Source organism: Pyrgilauda ruficollis, unplaced genomic scaffold (assembly GCF_017590135.1).
Source record: "Pyrgilauda ruficollis isolate IOZ18807 unplaced genomic scaffold, ASM1759013v1 scaffold8, whole genome shotgun sequence".
NCBI classification, from domain to species: domain Eukaryota; kingdom Metazoa; phylum Chordata; class Aves; order Passeriformes; family Passeridae; genus Pyrgilauda; species Pyrgilauda ruficollis.
Window position 1 is genome coordinate 9369028 of NW_024529932.1, and position 14219 is coordinate 9383246.

Sequence of the window (14219 nt, forward strand, 5' to 3'; positions counted from 1 at the left end):
CCACAGTACCATCTAGTGGGAAATGCTGATATGACCGTGTCCATCCCAGAAGTGCTCTGAAGACATTGTCACTTTTTCCCGATCTCAGTAGGTAAAGTGTATGGAAATCCTCTTAGGCATGGCAGTAGTACATGTGGGATTGCATGAGGAGAACTCACCTTGCCAGGGGCTGAGACAAGTCAGACAGCTCTGACAATGAAATTGCTTATCTGAAACATTTCATAAGCATGATTACTAATTACTTTTTCCAAGGCTGATCTGCTAATAAGAATAATAAGAAGATAATAAGAAGAATAAGAAGAATCCATATTTGCTGCTCTGAAAAATTAAGTAGATCTAACACTGGGGGAAAATGATGAAGAATATATCCAAGACTTCTTCTAAAGAGAGCTGGGGCAGCTTGCTGTCTCCTGAGATACAAAGGCAGCAGCAATTCTGACACTTCTGTAGAAACTGCTCCAGTTAGAGTACACGGATCTGACATTCACCTAGGGCATCTGCTTACTGCAGTTCAGGCAGCTTCCCTTACAGGATCACCCAGCAGGAATGAACACCAGACAGGGTATTTATATTGTGTTCAGATGACATGTGCTCTCAGTTAATTTATGTGTTGGACAAGACACTGCAATGCAGATGGCTTTGATGAAGAAAAAGTAGAACTGTGGCATATTCCTATGCAGGATGAATACCCAAATTCTTGCATTTAGTAGCCTGTCATACCTACACACCCATTCTAGAAATAGCCTGTACAAAAATCTCTGGATATTCTATCATGATTATTTATGTGCTGCAATTAAGCCAAATTAATTCAACTTTAAAATAAAAAGAAATAACCACCTCAATTTCCATTAAGATCATATCCTAAGAACTATTTGTGAGGCCCATATTAACAATAATTGTTATGAAGCTCTTCAAAGAACACCAATTTTGCTCCTTGATTTTCTAAAACAGGCCAGTGAAAAGTCTTTCTGTTTGCACCAAACACACAGAAAGGGAAAACAAAAACCCTCTTCTGTTGCTTTCTAGGTCATGAGAACTAGGAGGAAATCTAGATTTTAAAGACTGGCAGTTCTTAAAACGCCCTAATTTGGTGAGCTCTGCTGTAAGGAGCTTCAGTATCTGAAATGAAATGCAGCTCCAGGAGATGGGGCTGAGTTACACAGCCTCGCTGACCGGAGGCCATCAGCTGAAGTGAAGGAGGATGGACTCTCAGGCACATGGGTTTGCAGGGAAGCTTCTGAGCTGTGAAGAACTCCAGGGCACTGATGAAGCTGCACATCTTCCGAGGAGAGCACAGCATAAGAACCCACAGAGGCTGAGCTTGTTTTCTCAAGTGTGACCCACTCTTTATGGGCCTTTAGACTACCCCACATCTAGTTTCTTATTCACACCTTTCATCTGCAAAGGATTAAAAATGTAAAAATTAAAGGGAATTAAAAATGTCTATGTAAATCTTCATATGGAAATTTCTAGTCCTGGTAAAGCCTGCACATTTTTATTATGGTAACCAACATTAAGTAGAATTTATGCAAACCCATTTTTGTAGTTGAAAGACAGTCTATCAGTTTAAGAACTCATATAATTCATATTTGATGATTTTGAGCATGGAGTTCAGGTTATTCCCCCTTCAACTCTAACAGTGATATAGCTGTTTGGGGACAAATTACTGCTGTTCTGAGTATTGGTGTCTGAAAGCTGAAATAAAGAAACAGAGGGGAAAGACAATTTGCATCACCAGCTCTATTTATACTCAGCATAACTTGCATAACTTGCCTTCCACTGCAGCTTTTGAATTTTACTGAAATTCTAAAAATTTGCTGGGAAAACAATTCTAAGTCAACTTAACTTAGCACTAAGACATGTGAGGTATTCTGTCAACATCATAGGTCATGTTTCTGAAAGGCTGTTTTCCCCAAATAGCATGAAGTGAGTCTGACTCTTTAACAAACCTGTATTCTTCTGTTTGGACACACAGCACGCTTTGTGTCAGCAGACTTGCTAAATGCACCAAACAGCACGCCTTCCAATGGAGCACAGCACCAATATCTCACAGAAACTTGACTGCTATAAGGTGTAAAAGGAAGAAACTGCTCTTTTCAAAGTCAAAGTACATGCATTTATTAAAAAAAAATTATTTGTATTTCAAAGACATTAAGATATTACTGCATAATCCTCATTATTTTCAAAGGTTTTGTTATCTTTTAAGGTTTTTTCACTTTGCGTTTTGTCACTTTGATTTCTGTTGATAACAATTTGCACTTCCCGAAGATTTGCTGATCACAAGTCTTCAAAGGAGTGTTTACAGAGAAAATGGGTGTTTTCTAAGATTTTTTTTTACGTATCTCTTTTTAGTCCTACAAGTTCCTATACCCTTGAAACTGAATAGCAGAAAAGACTCTTTCAAACCCTATTCAAACCATAAAGGCATTTCTGATATTTTTATTTCTTATGTTTCCTGATTCATACATCTCAATGGCCTATGCATGTGATACAGCTGCACTTTGGTGGCAATAAAAACTCTGCAGTTCTGTTTTTACTGCCAAAAATACAATTCCTATGATCTAGCGTAGCAGTTATCTATAGTATCTTTCATTTAGAATACAACATTGGGTAGAAAGACAGCATATTATACAATGCAAACAGACAATACATATCAAGGAACACATAAGTAATTTCTTTTTCCCTCTTTAGGTAATCTAAAACATTATAGTTATAACGCCAGTTATGAGAAAGAAAGATTAGTAAACTTAAATGACTTAAAATAAGTATCAAGCATACTGCTTAATACACTGTAAGTGTAATATACAGCTCCCAAGGTTTGGGGGGTATTTTTGTGATGATAATATTTCATAACTAAAAATCGACCAGATTTCAAGCTGAAAAATTAGACTGACTTTTAAATCAGTTTTTTGTCTTGTGCTGAAAAAAAATAAAGAAATCAAAGACACCTCAGAAGAGAAAGCCTTTCACATCTGTAACAAAGATCAGCCTCAATGATCTCCCACAGAACCTCTGTCCAAATAAAAATTTAACTCAATGTTCCAGTTATAGCTAAACATTAAGAAGCCTGGGGTTTTTTCATATCAGTCAGGGAAGGTCTTAGAAAGAGCAGAAGCAAACAGACAGTTCCAGCAATGTGAAGGGGCTCTAAACTGAGAGGACAAGCGAACAAAATGAGATTTAATCAAGCTGGCTAAAAGAAGGCTCTGACAGAAATGCATGAATGTGTCTCTGGGAACAAAACTCCTGATGCTGTGAGCTGAGAAATATTCCACAGTTTTAACTCCATGGTAGTAGTGAAGGACAGAAGAGGTTACAAACCTCCAGAGATAGGTCAATTCCGAGGGATTAGGATACAGACAAGCCATCAGTAAGAAACTGAATCAGTTCCTGACCCTGAAATAGAAATATGGTGTGGGTAGGTTGGGAGGAGTCTCTTTTATATCTGTTCTTTGTGACAGGATCAATATCTGTGTATTAGTAGAATCAGTAAGTCTAAATATATAGCAAGAGGAGACTTGAAAGGAGAGATTTTACATAATAATCATATCTGTGGGTAGGTCGGGAGGAGTCTTTTTATATCTGTTCTTTGTGACAGGATCAATATCTGTGTATTAGTAGAATCAGTAAGTCCAAATATATAGCAAGAGGAGACTTGAGAGATTTTACATAATAATCATATTTCTCTTGGCAATATGGAAGAGAATTCCATAACCTCCTTACAATGAGGAGAGAAAAAAAATTTTAAAAATCAAAACAAGGAAATCCCTAGAATATTCTACTAATGATTCCTTTCCAGATTTGTACCACTTACTACTTTTATTTCCCATTACAAACAAGATGGGTCATCAAAGCCACCTACTACATCTCTGGTCTTTACTTTCTGTGCAAGGTAGACTAAAAGAAGATGTATTATTTTCCAGACATCTTTGTCCTAACAGGTAGTTATCTGAACAGCTGAGTATCTGTATTTCTGTACCTGACACAAAAAAGAAGTTGGAATTCATAAGAGCCAGTATACTGATCCCTCAGTTTGAGCTATATGAGAGCTGAAATTCAGTCTAGGTTATGAAAACGTTGGATCCAAAAGGGGAAGTTGCAGCATGTTCTTTACATGTGCCTATGGGAATTAAAAGTATGCCCTCTGCAAAACTTTTCATCTTCAAGTCTAGTATGGCAGAATATTTTCTCTGGACAAGTCACCCTCTAAATCCTCACAGAGCTTGTACATAGATTTGCAGAAGTGCTTTTTGTTCTGATAAAGACTTTGTCATTTTTCCCCAAAATCTTCTTCAGAAACATTTTTTTTTTCCACAAAGGTTCTACCCTTTTACTGTTCAGTGAATTAGAGTGAAATATATAAAGGAAGATGAGGCAATTATCTGAAAAGTATTAAGTAAGTCTGTTCTGCTTTTAGACTTCTTAATTTTTAAAATGTATGTTCAATTGTATCAAATTATTTTAGGACAGCTTTTGATTAGAAGAACAACTAAAATGGAAAACTTTCCAAACAGAGACAGAATGCCAAGTTTAAGGCATGAACAATAGAGAAGATGAGAGAAAAATACTTTCTTCAGGAAGTTGACCTGGAAATGGGGCTAATTTTTTTCTCTGTTTTCCTTCTCTCTCCCTCAAACCATCAATGAAAAATATCAGTAAAGTGAAATATTGTCTTAATTTAAATACTAATTCAAAATGAATATAAAATCTATCAGATATATCAGACTGAAAACATCTATTTTGTTTTCCATGCAAACCTAGAAAATGCTTTGCCTTTGGCTTTTAAAAATATCTTCATGAGGTGTGTAATTCCAGTTAAAAATTAGACACTTTCAACTGTTATGTTGAGACATCAGTAATGCTGCTTCCCGCTGGATTTTAGGATTTTGTCTAATTGCACTCCAATGCTATGAGGGCATCCCAACCCAACACATCATGAAACAGTGAAATCAAACCTGGGTAGCCTGCACTAAGAACAAGATTCCAGGTGTTTCTCACATCAGACCAAAAGCACTATTATAGTCCTCTTTCATTCTCTTTCATTTAACAACTGGATGCAAATATTTTCTTTTTTTTTTTTTTTTTTTTTTTTTTGTCTAAGGAATTGTTTGGCTATTGCAGGCCTTTATATGCACGTTTCCATGGGAACTCGGTACAGTTCCATATTTCTTTTTTCAGTAACTTCTGGATAATACCCATGATAGCAATCTAACTTTGTAACTCCACATGAAGTTCATCATAATCCTTTTATTTACTACGTGTACAAAAAAATACAATTACAAGTAAAACACCTTTAAAAGATACTGAAACATTTATCCTGATTCTTATCTTCAAGTAAAACATTAAATTTCAGTTTAAAAAGGTGGTTTTAAATTTTATTTTTTTTGAATAACAGACGCACATGAATAACAGTTTCAAAAGGATAATGAAAAAAAAGATAAAAGAAAAAATGCTGACTTTGAATTTTTATTCAATAATTCTGAGCAAAACAGAAGAGATTTCAACAACTTCAAGAAAGAAATACAGCATATTACAATCTAGAGAAAAAAATCCAAATAGCAGTTTGCTGAATAGTGCCATGTCAATTTTTACAATATCCCACAAAGATATATTGAAGTTCTATCAAGTAGAATTATTTAAATACATATTAAAAAAATAAACAGGAATTAATAAACCATTGATTTAAAAATAGAAAAACAATGAGTCTAAAGTTCTCTTTAAGTAAGTAAGAAATTAGATGCTTAAATGTCTCTTAACTTCACAGGTTCATGCAGTTTCAGATTACTGATTTTTCAAAAATAAAGCAGCACCACATTGAATCCACTGGTCTTGGTTTCCTCCACAAGGTACATCAATATTTGTCACCACACGGTCTCTCTCCACACTAGTGTACACTGGTAAAGATATGCATTCCTCTGGAGAATATGGACCATATGCATCCTGTCAACAAACAAGCACTTAGTTATCACACAAAAATACAACAAAACGTGAGAAAGCAATATTCTCCACTGTTAAGATAAAGTTTGGACAGCTTTATGTTAAGATAAAGTTAAGATACACCTTGGACACTGCAGCCTTGGACAAGGAAGTCTTCATTCAGGACACTAAGGAGAAGGACTGAATGAAGCAGGGACTTCAGGAAAATTGCTCTCTCCATAACTCGAACACCAGGAAGGAAATAACAGGGGTGATGCTATGAACTACATATAAAAATCTTCCTTCAGCTAAAACCCTCCCAACAATCACACATCAAAAGTGTCTGCAAACCAGGCTAAGGGAAGTGCAGATAGGTTTCCTGCAGGGAGAAAGCTGCTCAGGAGCCCCTGTGCTGTAGTGTGGGGAGCAGCTATCCTGGCAGGCTGGAGTGCTGCTTTGCCTGTGCCCTGGCAGACCCTACTGCCCGCTCCATCCCTGCAGCAAACCCTGCCCTCACATGTGGCACAGCCCCTGGTGTCATCTGAGACACCTGCAAGCATCATACTGCAGGAACTACAACCCAAAAAACCTTACCCCACCCATTCCAGGCTACTTTATTGAACTGCTCCTCTCTGCTGTCTGCACTACAAACTGCCTTGGATGGTTTCCTCCTAGGGCTTTGTGTGGGGCACTGTCCATATGTGTGACCACAGAACTCAGCTCAAAGACTCCATCTAGACTTCCTACAGCATTTAATTTCAACCCATTATGTATTTAGTTACTGCAAATAGTTCAGGGTTTGATTCAACTGATATATATTAAGCATGTTTCCTGTACCACTCAAAATGTCCCATCCTGTCAACAGGAAAATGTCAGATTTTCAGAACCAAATAAGAAAGCAGCACACTTGTCAGAAAAGAATTTTAAATAAATATGAGTGTCATTTTAACTCAAATCACATCAAATGTGAGTTAGTGATGCTCCAATATTAGAAAATAACTAAAAACAGGAAAAAGGAAACATGCAAACAATAACTGTTTCAAGCACTTTGCCTTGCATGTGAAGTATACAGCCATTACTGAAGAATTTTGCTGTTCCTTTTGAAAATCAACTTCCCCTGTCTTTTGGACAACAGTGTTTCAATCCTTGCAGAAGATTTATGTGTGATAATATTTGTATAGTGTTACTTAATAATCAGGAACTCAGCTGTTCTCAGAAGGACTGTACTTAGTCCATTTATCCCTTGGTTAACACTACTGAAGAAGACAAAATGCTGGCCAGACTGAGAGTAAAATGTTAATTAGAGAATTTAAATTTTGCCAAAACTGGGAGCCAGAAGCTGGCCAGTTTGCCTTCAAAGACCTATTTATGGACACTTTTTAGGAGCAAAAAAAAAAAAAGACACCTTTTAGGAATAAAATAACTGTTCTTGTGCCTTTCTCAATCCCACTGATGTTTTAAGGAATCACATTATTGGAGGGTTAAAGCCATTCTGTGGAAGTATTTTTGAGTCACAAACCCTTGTGTCCTTGGCTGAAGCACAGTCCAAAAGTTCTCTTTGTCAGACTGCCTCACACACAGTTCCACCCCCTTTAGTGACACCCTTCACAGCATGGGATCTATCAGTGGATTGAAACTGGAAAGGACCTTCACAGTTTAATGAGAATAAGCATAATGTTAGTAGCTCAAAATATTCTGTTTAGAGCACTGCAGGATTTTGAGAAAGTTCTCTCAGAGAAATCCCGTAGGCTACTTTATGTTTGGTTGAAAATTACTTCAAAGCAGTACATTATACATATACTTTTGCTCAGTAGTTTTCAAAAGATGCATTTATGGAGAAAAGAAAACAAGTTCAAAACCTAAGAATTCTAAGATAATATTTTCAATTTTATGCAATCTTCTCCTAAGGAGAGATAATGAAATTAAGGGAAATGCATGATATCCAGTTCTGCTTTGGTTTCTGAGCACAGTGTTTGATTATAGTCAGTTTTTACAGTGATTGTAAAACAATTCAAGGGTAGACCAATTCAGAAAAACTCTCCTTAGAGACACTTTGTATTTAAAATCTCTGCAGTTGACACGTTATGTATTTCTTATTTTATAAGAAATACATTTTTTTCCAACACGAAGATGCCAGTTGCTATTCATTTCAAATATAAGTACATTTGAAAAAGTTTAATTCACTGATTACTGAAGTATCTAATTTTTTAATTTTACAGATAAAGCTCTCTGCTGATTTCACATATAACTTTTGGATCCTACCTTTGGAATTTCAAAAAATAGTCTTATTCAGAAAAATACTAAAAAATCTGTTTAATTTCAAACACAAGATGAATGTCTTTCAGAACAATGGGAGGACTACTTAGAATTCTCATTTAAAATGTGTTTCCAGCTGGTGTTACCATGGAAAACCACACATGGAATTACCATCCTGACTATCCACCACTCAGCCAACACATTAAAATGTCTGGCAATTCTGTATTTATCCCATGTACCACCTCTCAAGTAAATTAGAAATCTGTTTATTTATCTGAAAAAACCAAACTCTGTAAATACTGAAAAACTGAAAAATCGTTCAGTGATTGACTTTGTAAGAGCTTTTGTGATGTTTTATTTTTTGTCCTTTTTTAAAAATTTTTGGTGTTTTCTTTCCTAACCAAGCTGGGAGCAACGGTGCAGATGGTGGCTAGCATTTACTTCTGTGTTCAAAGTCTAAATCTGTTGACCTTTATACTTCTAATGCTCCACTATAACACAATGCTATATTTCCCCTGCTGGAAAAAAAATGAGAGAAAAACTAAGTTGGGATACAGCAGTGTGTTAGCAGTGGAGCTCCTTGCAGAATATCTGTCACAATACACAAAGGTCATCATGGTCTAGGCTGTCTCTAGAATCACACCTGGACAGATTTATCCCAGATATCTTCTGATGGGATGGGCTTCCTAAACAGGGGGGATGAATTCTGTAATAAGCATTTTTTTAATTAAAAGACACGCCCTTTAATACATTCTATATGACTTTTTGAGTTATTTATCAGCGATTGCTATGCCAGCTAGTGAGCAGAAGTGGTAACTGTTTTTACTGTTTGGATTACTTTGCTTTCATCTTAAAATCTGCAAGCATTGGCATTTTTTTAAATTAGTTTAAGTAGGAGAAAGGCTTTCTTTGCTTACAGCTCACATCATATTCTCTCTTTTTTATTGCCACTGCGTTTTACATTAATATTTAAAATGCAAAGAAAATATATTCTAGGAATGAACTCCCAAACACATGTACATATTTACTAAATACAGGTTGGAAAATATACTAATGTTTTGAAAAGACAAAGAAACAAAGGTATGACTGAAATAAAGCCCTTGCCTTCATCTAAGCAATATAAGCTAAAGAATATTAACAAAATTACAATAAGTTTCTGTTTTAAATAATGTAACTGCTTTTCCTAGTAAAGACTGGGATTTTTATTTTGAAATGAAAGGAAAACAGGTCAGCAACATCATACTGAAAAGCTACTACACAGAAAAAAATCAAATTATGGGTCTTGAAAGTTTAGGGCTTTTAATAATTTAGTACCTGTGGAATCCAGGCCATGTAACAAGGGAGAACAGATGACACACTGGGAGAATCATGCAGATTTTCTGAAAGTCGATTTCCATCAAAACGACAACCTTCCAGTTGTAAGCCACTGATCTGCCAGGGAAATATAAAATATTCAAACATAAATAACAGAATTAAAATGTCAATAATGTTTACACTGTGCTTTAATAAATGATGAACCTTTTTACTGTGACCAAATTTTTAAATAACAGGAAATTAATTACTGTTATGTTCTTTGTGAGAATAGGAAACATGATTTAAAAGCAAGATCTGGACCATACTTCACTGTGAACTTCCTCTGATTTGGATTCACACTCTTTGAAATGCTGGAGAAAAATACCTGTAAACGACATTAATTATGAAACTGCAGTTGCCTGGCATTTGATTAATGGAATTATGATAGCAACAGCCAAGTTCACAGTCATTACAATGTCGAGAAGAAGAGAAGAACAATCACTGCAATAAGCATGACTTCCTGCTTGGAAGTCTGAGCCCAGCTTTCAAAGAATGGAATGTGCAACTACACAGCTTCAGCAAAGGCAAACAAAATATGTTGAAATAATATGAGAGAAAGTTTTATTTAACAAACTCAAGACTTCTTAGACAAGAATACTGGTGTTTGGCAAAAAATTAAATAAGACTCAGAGATGCTTCTTTAAGTAACTGTGCAATGCTTTATTTGCAACGTTTCAAGTGTTTTCTTTTAATTAAGTAATTTCAGCCTCTGAACTAAAGGTTCTGTTTTTTCTTCTCTGGAGTCTTCCATAAGTTGGTGACTCTATTCTAGATTCCTTTAAAAAATTCCAGTATTTGCTGATAGCTTTATTTTCCTCAGTACAAATACTACCAGTTTGCTAATAATAATAATAATAATAGTAATTTTGGCCCTCTGAAGTGAGAACTTCTGTTTTAACAGTAATAAAACTTAATTCAGTAATAACTTTCATGCAGCTTTTCAAAAGGCTAACTATCCAGCTGCAGCAGATCTGTAACAGAAGCTACAATCTGAAAATCATCTGTCTGTTATACTATAATACTAAAGCCTGAATTAAATTTATCATACTGAGGTTGGCTTTCACCAAATGCATGGTTCATAAAGCAGTGCTGGAATTAGGAAATACAATGTTGCTGGAAATTGGATGAGTGATCACATAAGCAAAATGGAGAAAAATGTTATTTTCTAATGTATTTTCCCTTGCAAGAAATTTTGAAATATCTATCAGATTGCAAAAAGGGGTTAAAGTATGATGTTACAATGAAGATCATTATCATAGAAGAGAAAATTGATATAATTTCCTTAGGTAATTTTAGTATTCTAAAATTATGCATTTTACGCCAAAAGATGGAATTAAACAGTAACACAATGTAGGTTACTGTCATGCTTGAAAAGCAATGCTTTCCTCCCCAGTGTTAGGGGTTTTTCATTAATAGTATATTAACTGTAAACTAGCTAAGATTACATTTTGCATTTTTAATATCTAATTAATCTTTTGATTGTAGACAGGCATAACACTCTTCAAGAATTTGCTTCTTTAAACTCATATTTCTCTTTTAATGCTGAGCTGGGGACTCTTCCTTACAATCTAAAAGATGCAGATGTACAAATTCTAATATGAAAAAAAATGTTATAAAATATGGCATTTAAAAAAGAATAGAACTAAGCTGTGTTTCTCCTTGGACAGACAGTGACCAGAGAAGTGACAATGTTCTTTGGAGCAATCTGTGCTCCATACAGACTAGGACTAACAGTGAAACCACCAAAGCTGTGGATAACCTGAACCAAAACAATCCCAAATGGAAAGTTCAGAGGAGCCTTTCTGTCTAACTTTCACACAAATTTTAGAAAGATTCATCTCCTATGTTATTCTTTCTGTCCTTCTTGCTTTCTGCAGGGAATATTTTTAGGGATTATAGTTTAATAAATAACCATAGCAAAGTTATTGCACAAATATTGGTCTGATGAAGAGGTTTTAAAGTTTGTCGCTGGGGTGTTCAAAGGTCTGGCCATCCTGAACATCTCTGAAAGAAATTTCTACAGAAGGGGGTTACCTATTGAAAAAACTTTTTACTACACTTTTCTTCTTTTGATCTTGGCAGTCCCTTTGACATTAAAATATGTAAAATACCATTTGATCTCCTGGAAAACTTCTCCTGGAAACCAATGGTAGAAACTACTTTGAAGATTAAGACCATTTTTTTTACTTTCATTCAATATTAAAAGACATTAAGAAAAAAAACCCAACAATACTAGAACAATGTACTTTCCATACCATTTGACTGAGTACGCCCATAGCCATGTTTTCATTTCTATAATAAACAGTATAGAGAAATTACAAGTACTATGAAAGACATGAATTTCACAGCATCTGTAATATAATAATAGTATCTTTGAAACTCACCAGAGAGTAATGGAAGAAGTTCACCATAATTTTTAATTCTTACAAAGAATTTGGCAGTTCACAGCTATCAGTACTAGTTTAGGTTCAAGAAAGTTATTTTTACAAATTACAGACTATTTTTCTTTAAAATACCTTTGCAGAAAGTGTGCTGATACAATGGTCCAAAGCATATCTGTTTCCAGACAGATTTTCTCTTACTAATTAATGCCATAATTTTCCATTACATGATCCAAACTGCAGCAGACTTTGGGAAGCCATATTTTCACTTCACTACCTCTACAGGCCTCCACCCTTAATTTATTGATATTTTAGGATGGAGGTATATTGTAAAAAAAGATCTCTGAGGATGCCTTATAATAATATATCTCTCAGTTGCTAAGAGTATAGTTTTGATATTAATACTCATATTGTGGATTTGAGACTCTCAGTAATTTTTTATTTTTCACTATGTATATTAAGTTCTACCCAAGGTCATATTACTTACTACCCAATAAGTTTCTTACCATGTTTGTTCCTTTCTTTCATTCTTTTCTACAATACAGAAAATGGAATTCCAAAAGGAATGACTACCTGCTGTTGTACAACAGCACAATCAGTGCACAAAGCAAACAGACAAGATGTATTTGCATATCAGTATGTAATTTCAGTGCAATAGCTATACATTTTCAGTACCTTCTGTTAAAGCAACCTGGAGTGATATTAAAGAAGGTGTATTTCATGCAGATTGATTCTAAGTGATATTGAGAAAGGTGTAATTTTACACAGATAGACTCTAAATCAAATATTCATCACAACCTCCTAGAGGAGATCCACTCCACATCATACATCTAAACCATCACCTGAATTAACACTGATAATTTAACATCTCATTTGATAATTCATATAAGAATTATATGAGGTGTGTTCTTGGCTTGATTGAGTGTTCCTCTGCCTACTTTGCAGTTTCATTGACAGTTCTAGAGAACTGCATGCTTCTAAGTTACAGATGATCATACGGTGAAATATTTGTATTTTTAGGCATAGAAAGATCAACAATCTACAATTGCTGAAGCTCGATGCCGTTTTTTAAAATCATGGCAAGACGGAGAAAGCATTTCATCATACAGATTATAAGGAGATCTTTTTTCCTTATCACAGAACAAATTCTAAGTCATCAAAACATTTTAAAATAAAAAGTAAGAAAAAATCCTGAAGAACATGTCTTCAAAACCATGCCTGACAGTTTTCCTAAGAAAGTTATACCAAGTATGTGTGACTATCAGGTTTAAACTCTCCTGCATTCCTGCTTGGGCCAGTCCCTCAACAGAGCCATTCTGTGAGGCTTTTAAATATCTGTTGATTCAGGGACTTGAGCACAACTCTCCCAGACCCTGAAGCAGAGTCCCCCAACTCTGTGAGTACAAAATCAAGTCTCTCAGTGGAGTTAGTTACATAAAGTGAAATAATACCATTAGCATCAATTGAGACTGATAAACCTCAGAAGAGCCTATACCATGGTCTGGTTCCCATAGGGGGAGTCTGGTAAGCTACAATTTCTGGTTTAGGTGGGATAAAAACAAGGTCCCAGCTATTTCACCACAGTATGTGTTTAAGGACTTATGTCTTCTGCTGACGGAATTAATTTTTTCTTACTTCCCACTCAGAATAAGTTCCTATTCAACATGGTTAGCCTGAATTCTTGAAACTGCCAATACAACATTTACTTTACCAGTATTAAAATTCATACTGCTGTTGTGAACCAACCTTAATGTACAATCCAGAGGATCCTTATCAAACAAGACAAAATTTAGGAAATTAATTTTCTGAATCAATGGCTCTTTTATGCCCTAGTTATTGTCCCTGCTGTATATAGCTTTGCTAGTGGGAAAGTTCCCCTCAGATCTCCATGAGCATGAGGAAGGGCTCATGGTAGGGAAACCTAAATATTCAGCATTGCAAAGGGTTCCAGAGCCTTTCCATTCATCAAAGATTAAAAGGAACAGTGAAAATACTAGTGTTTTCTTACTAATAGAGAATCAAGGAATATTTCTCTTTTAGAGGAAAAGATAATATTCAAATCAAGTGAAGAAACTTGACAGGATTCTTATGTTTTGCTGAAAATAACCACACACCTAGCTGCTTGTTCTATTCACAGGGCAGAGAATTTCCTCTTAAACAAAATTCTCTTCTGATTTTCAATCCCTCTTAGAACACGACACATTCTTGTAAAGCAATCATATACATTAACCTTTTTGCCTACACACTATACAGACTGCCAACAGTGTACTTTAACTAGTATTGCCAAAAATTTACCACATAAATTCTCAGACA

General features: G+C 35.2%; 1 protein-coding gene across 1 annotated transcript in view; it reads right to left on the minus strand.

The window, feature by feature from the left end:
* Nucleotides 1–5458: 5458 nt before the first annotated feature.
* DYNC2H1 (dynein cytoplasmic 2 heavy chain 1) overlaps nt 5459–14219 on the minus strand; it is a 147054-nt gene continuing 138293 nt past the window's right edge. The window contains exons 86-87 of the mRNA XM_041487125.1: nt 9487–9603; nt 5459–5940 (exon numbers count right to left, since the gene is read on the minus strand). Of these exons, the coding sequence (XP_041343059.1) occupies nt 5782–5940; nt 9487–9603 (276 nt within the window). The 3' untranslated portion in view covers nt 5459–5781. The remainder of the gene's footprint in view (nt 5941–9486; nt 9604–14219) is intronic.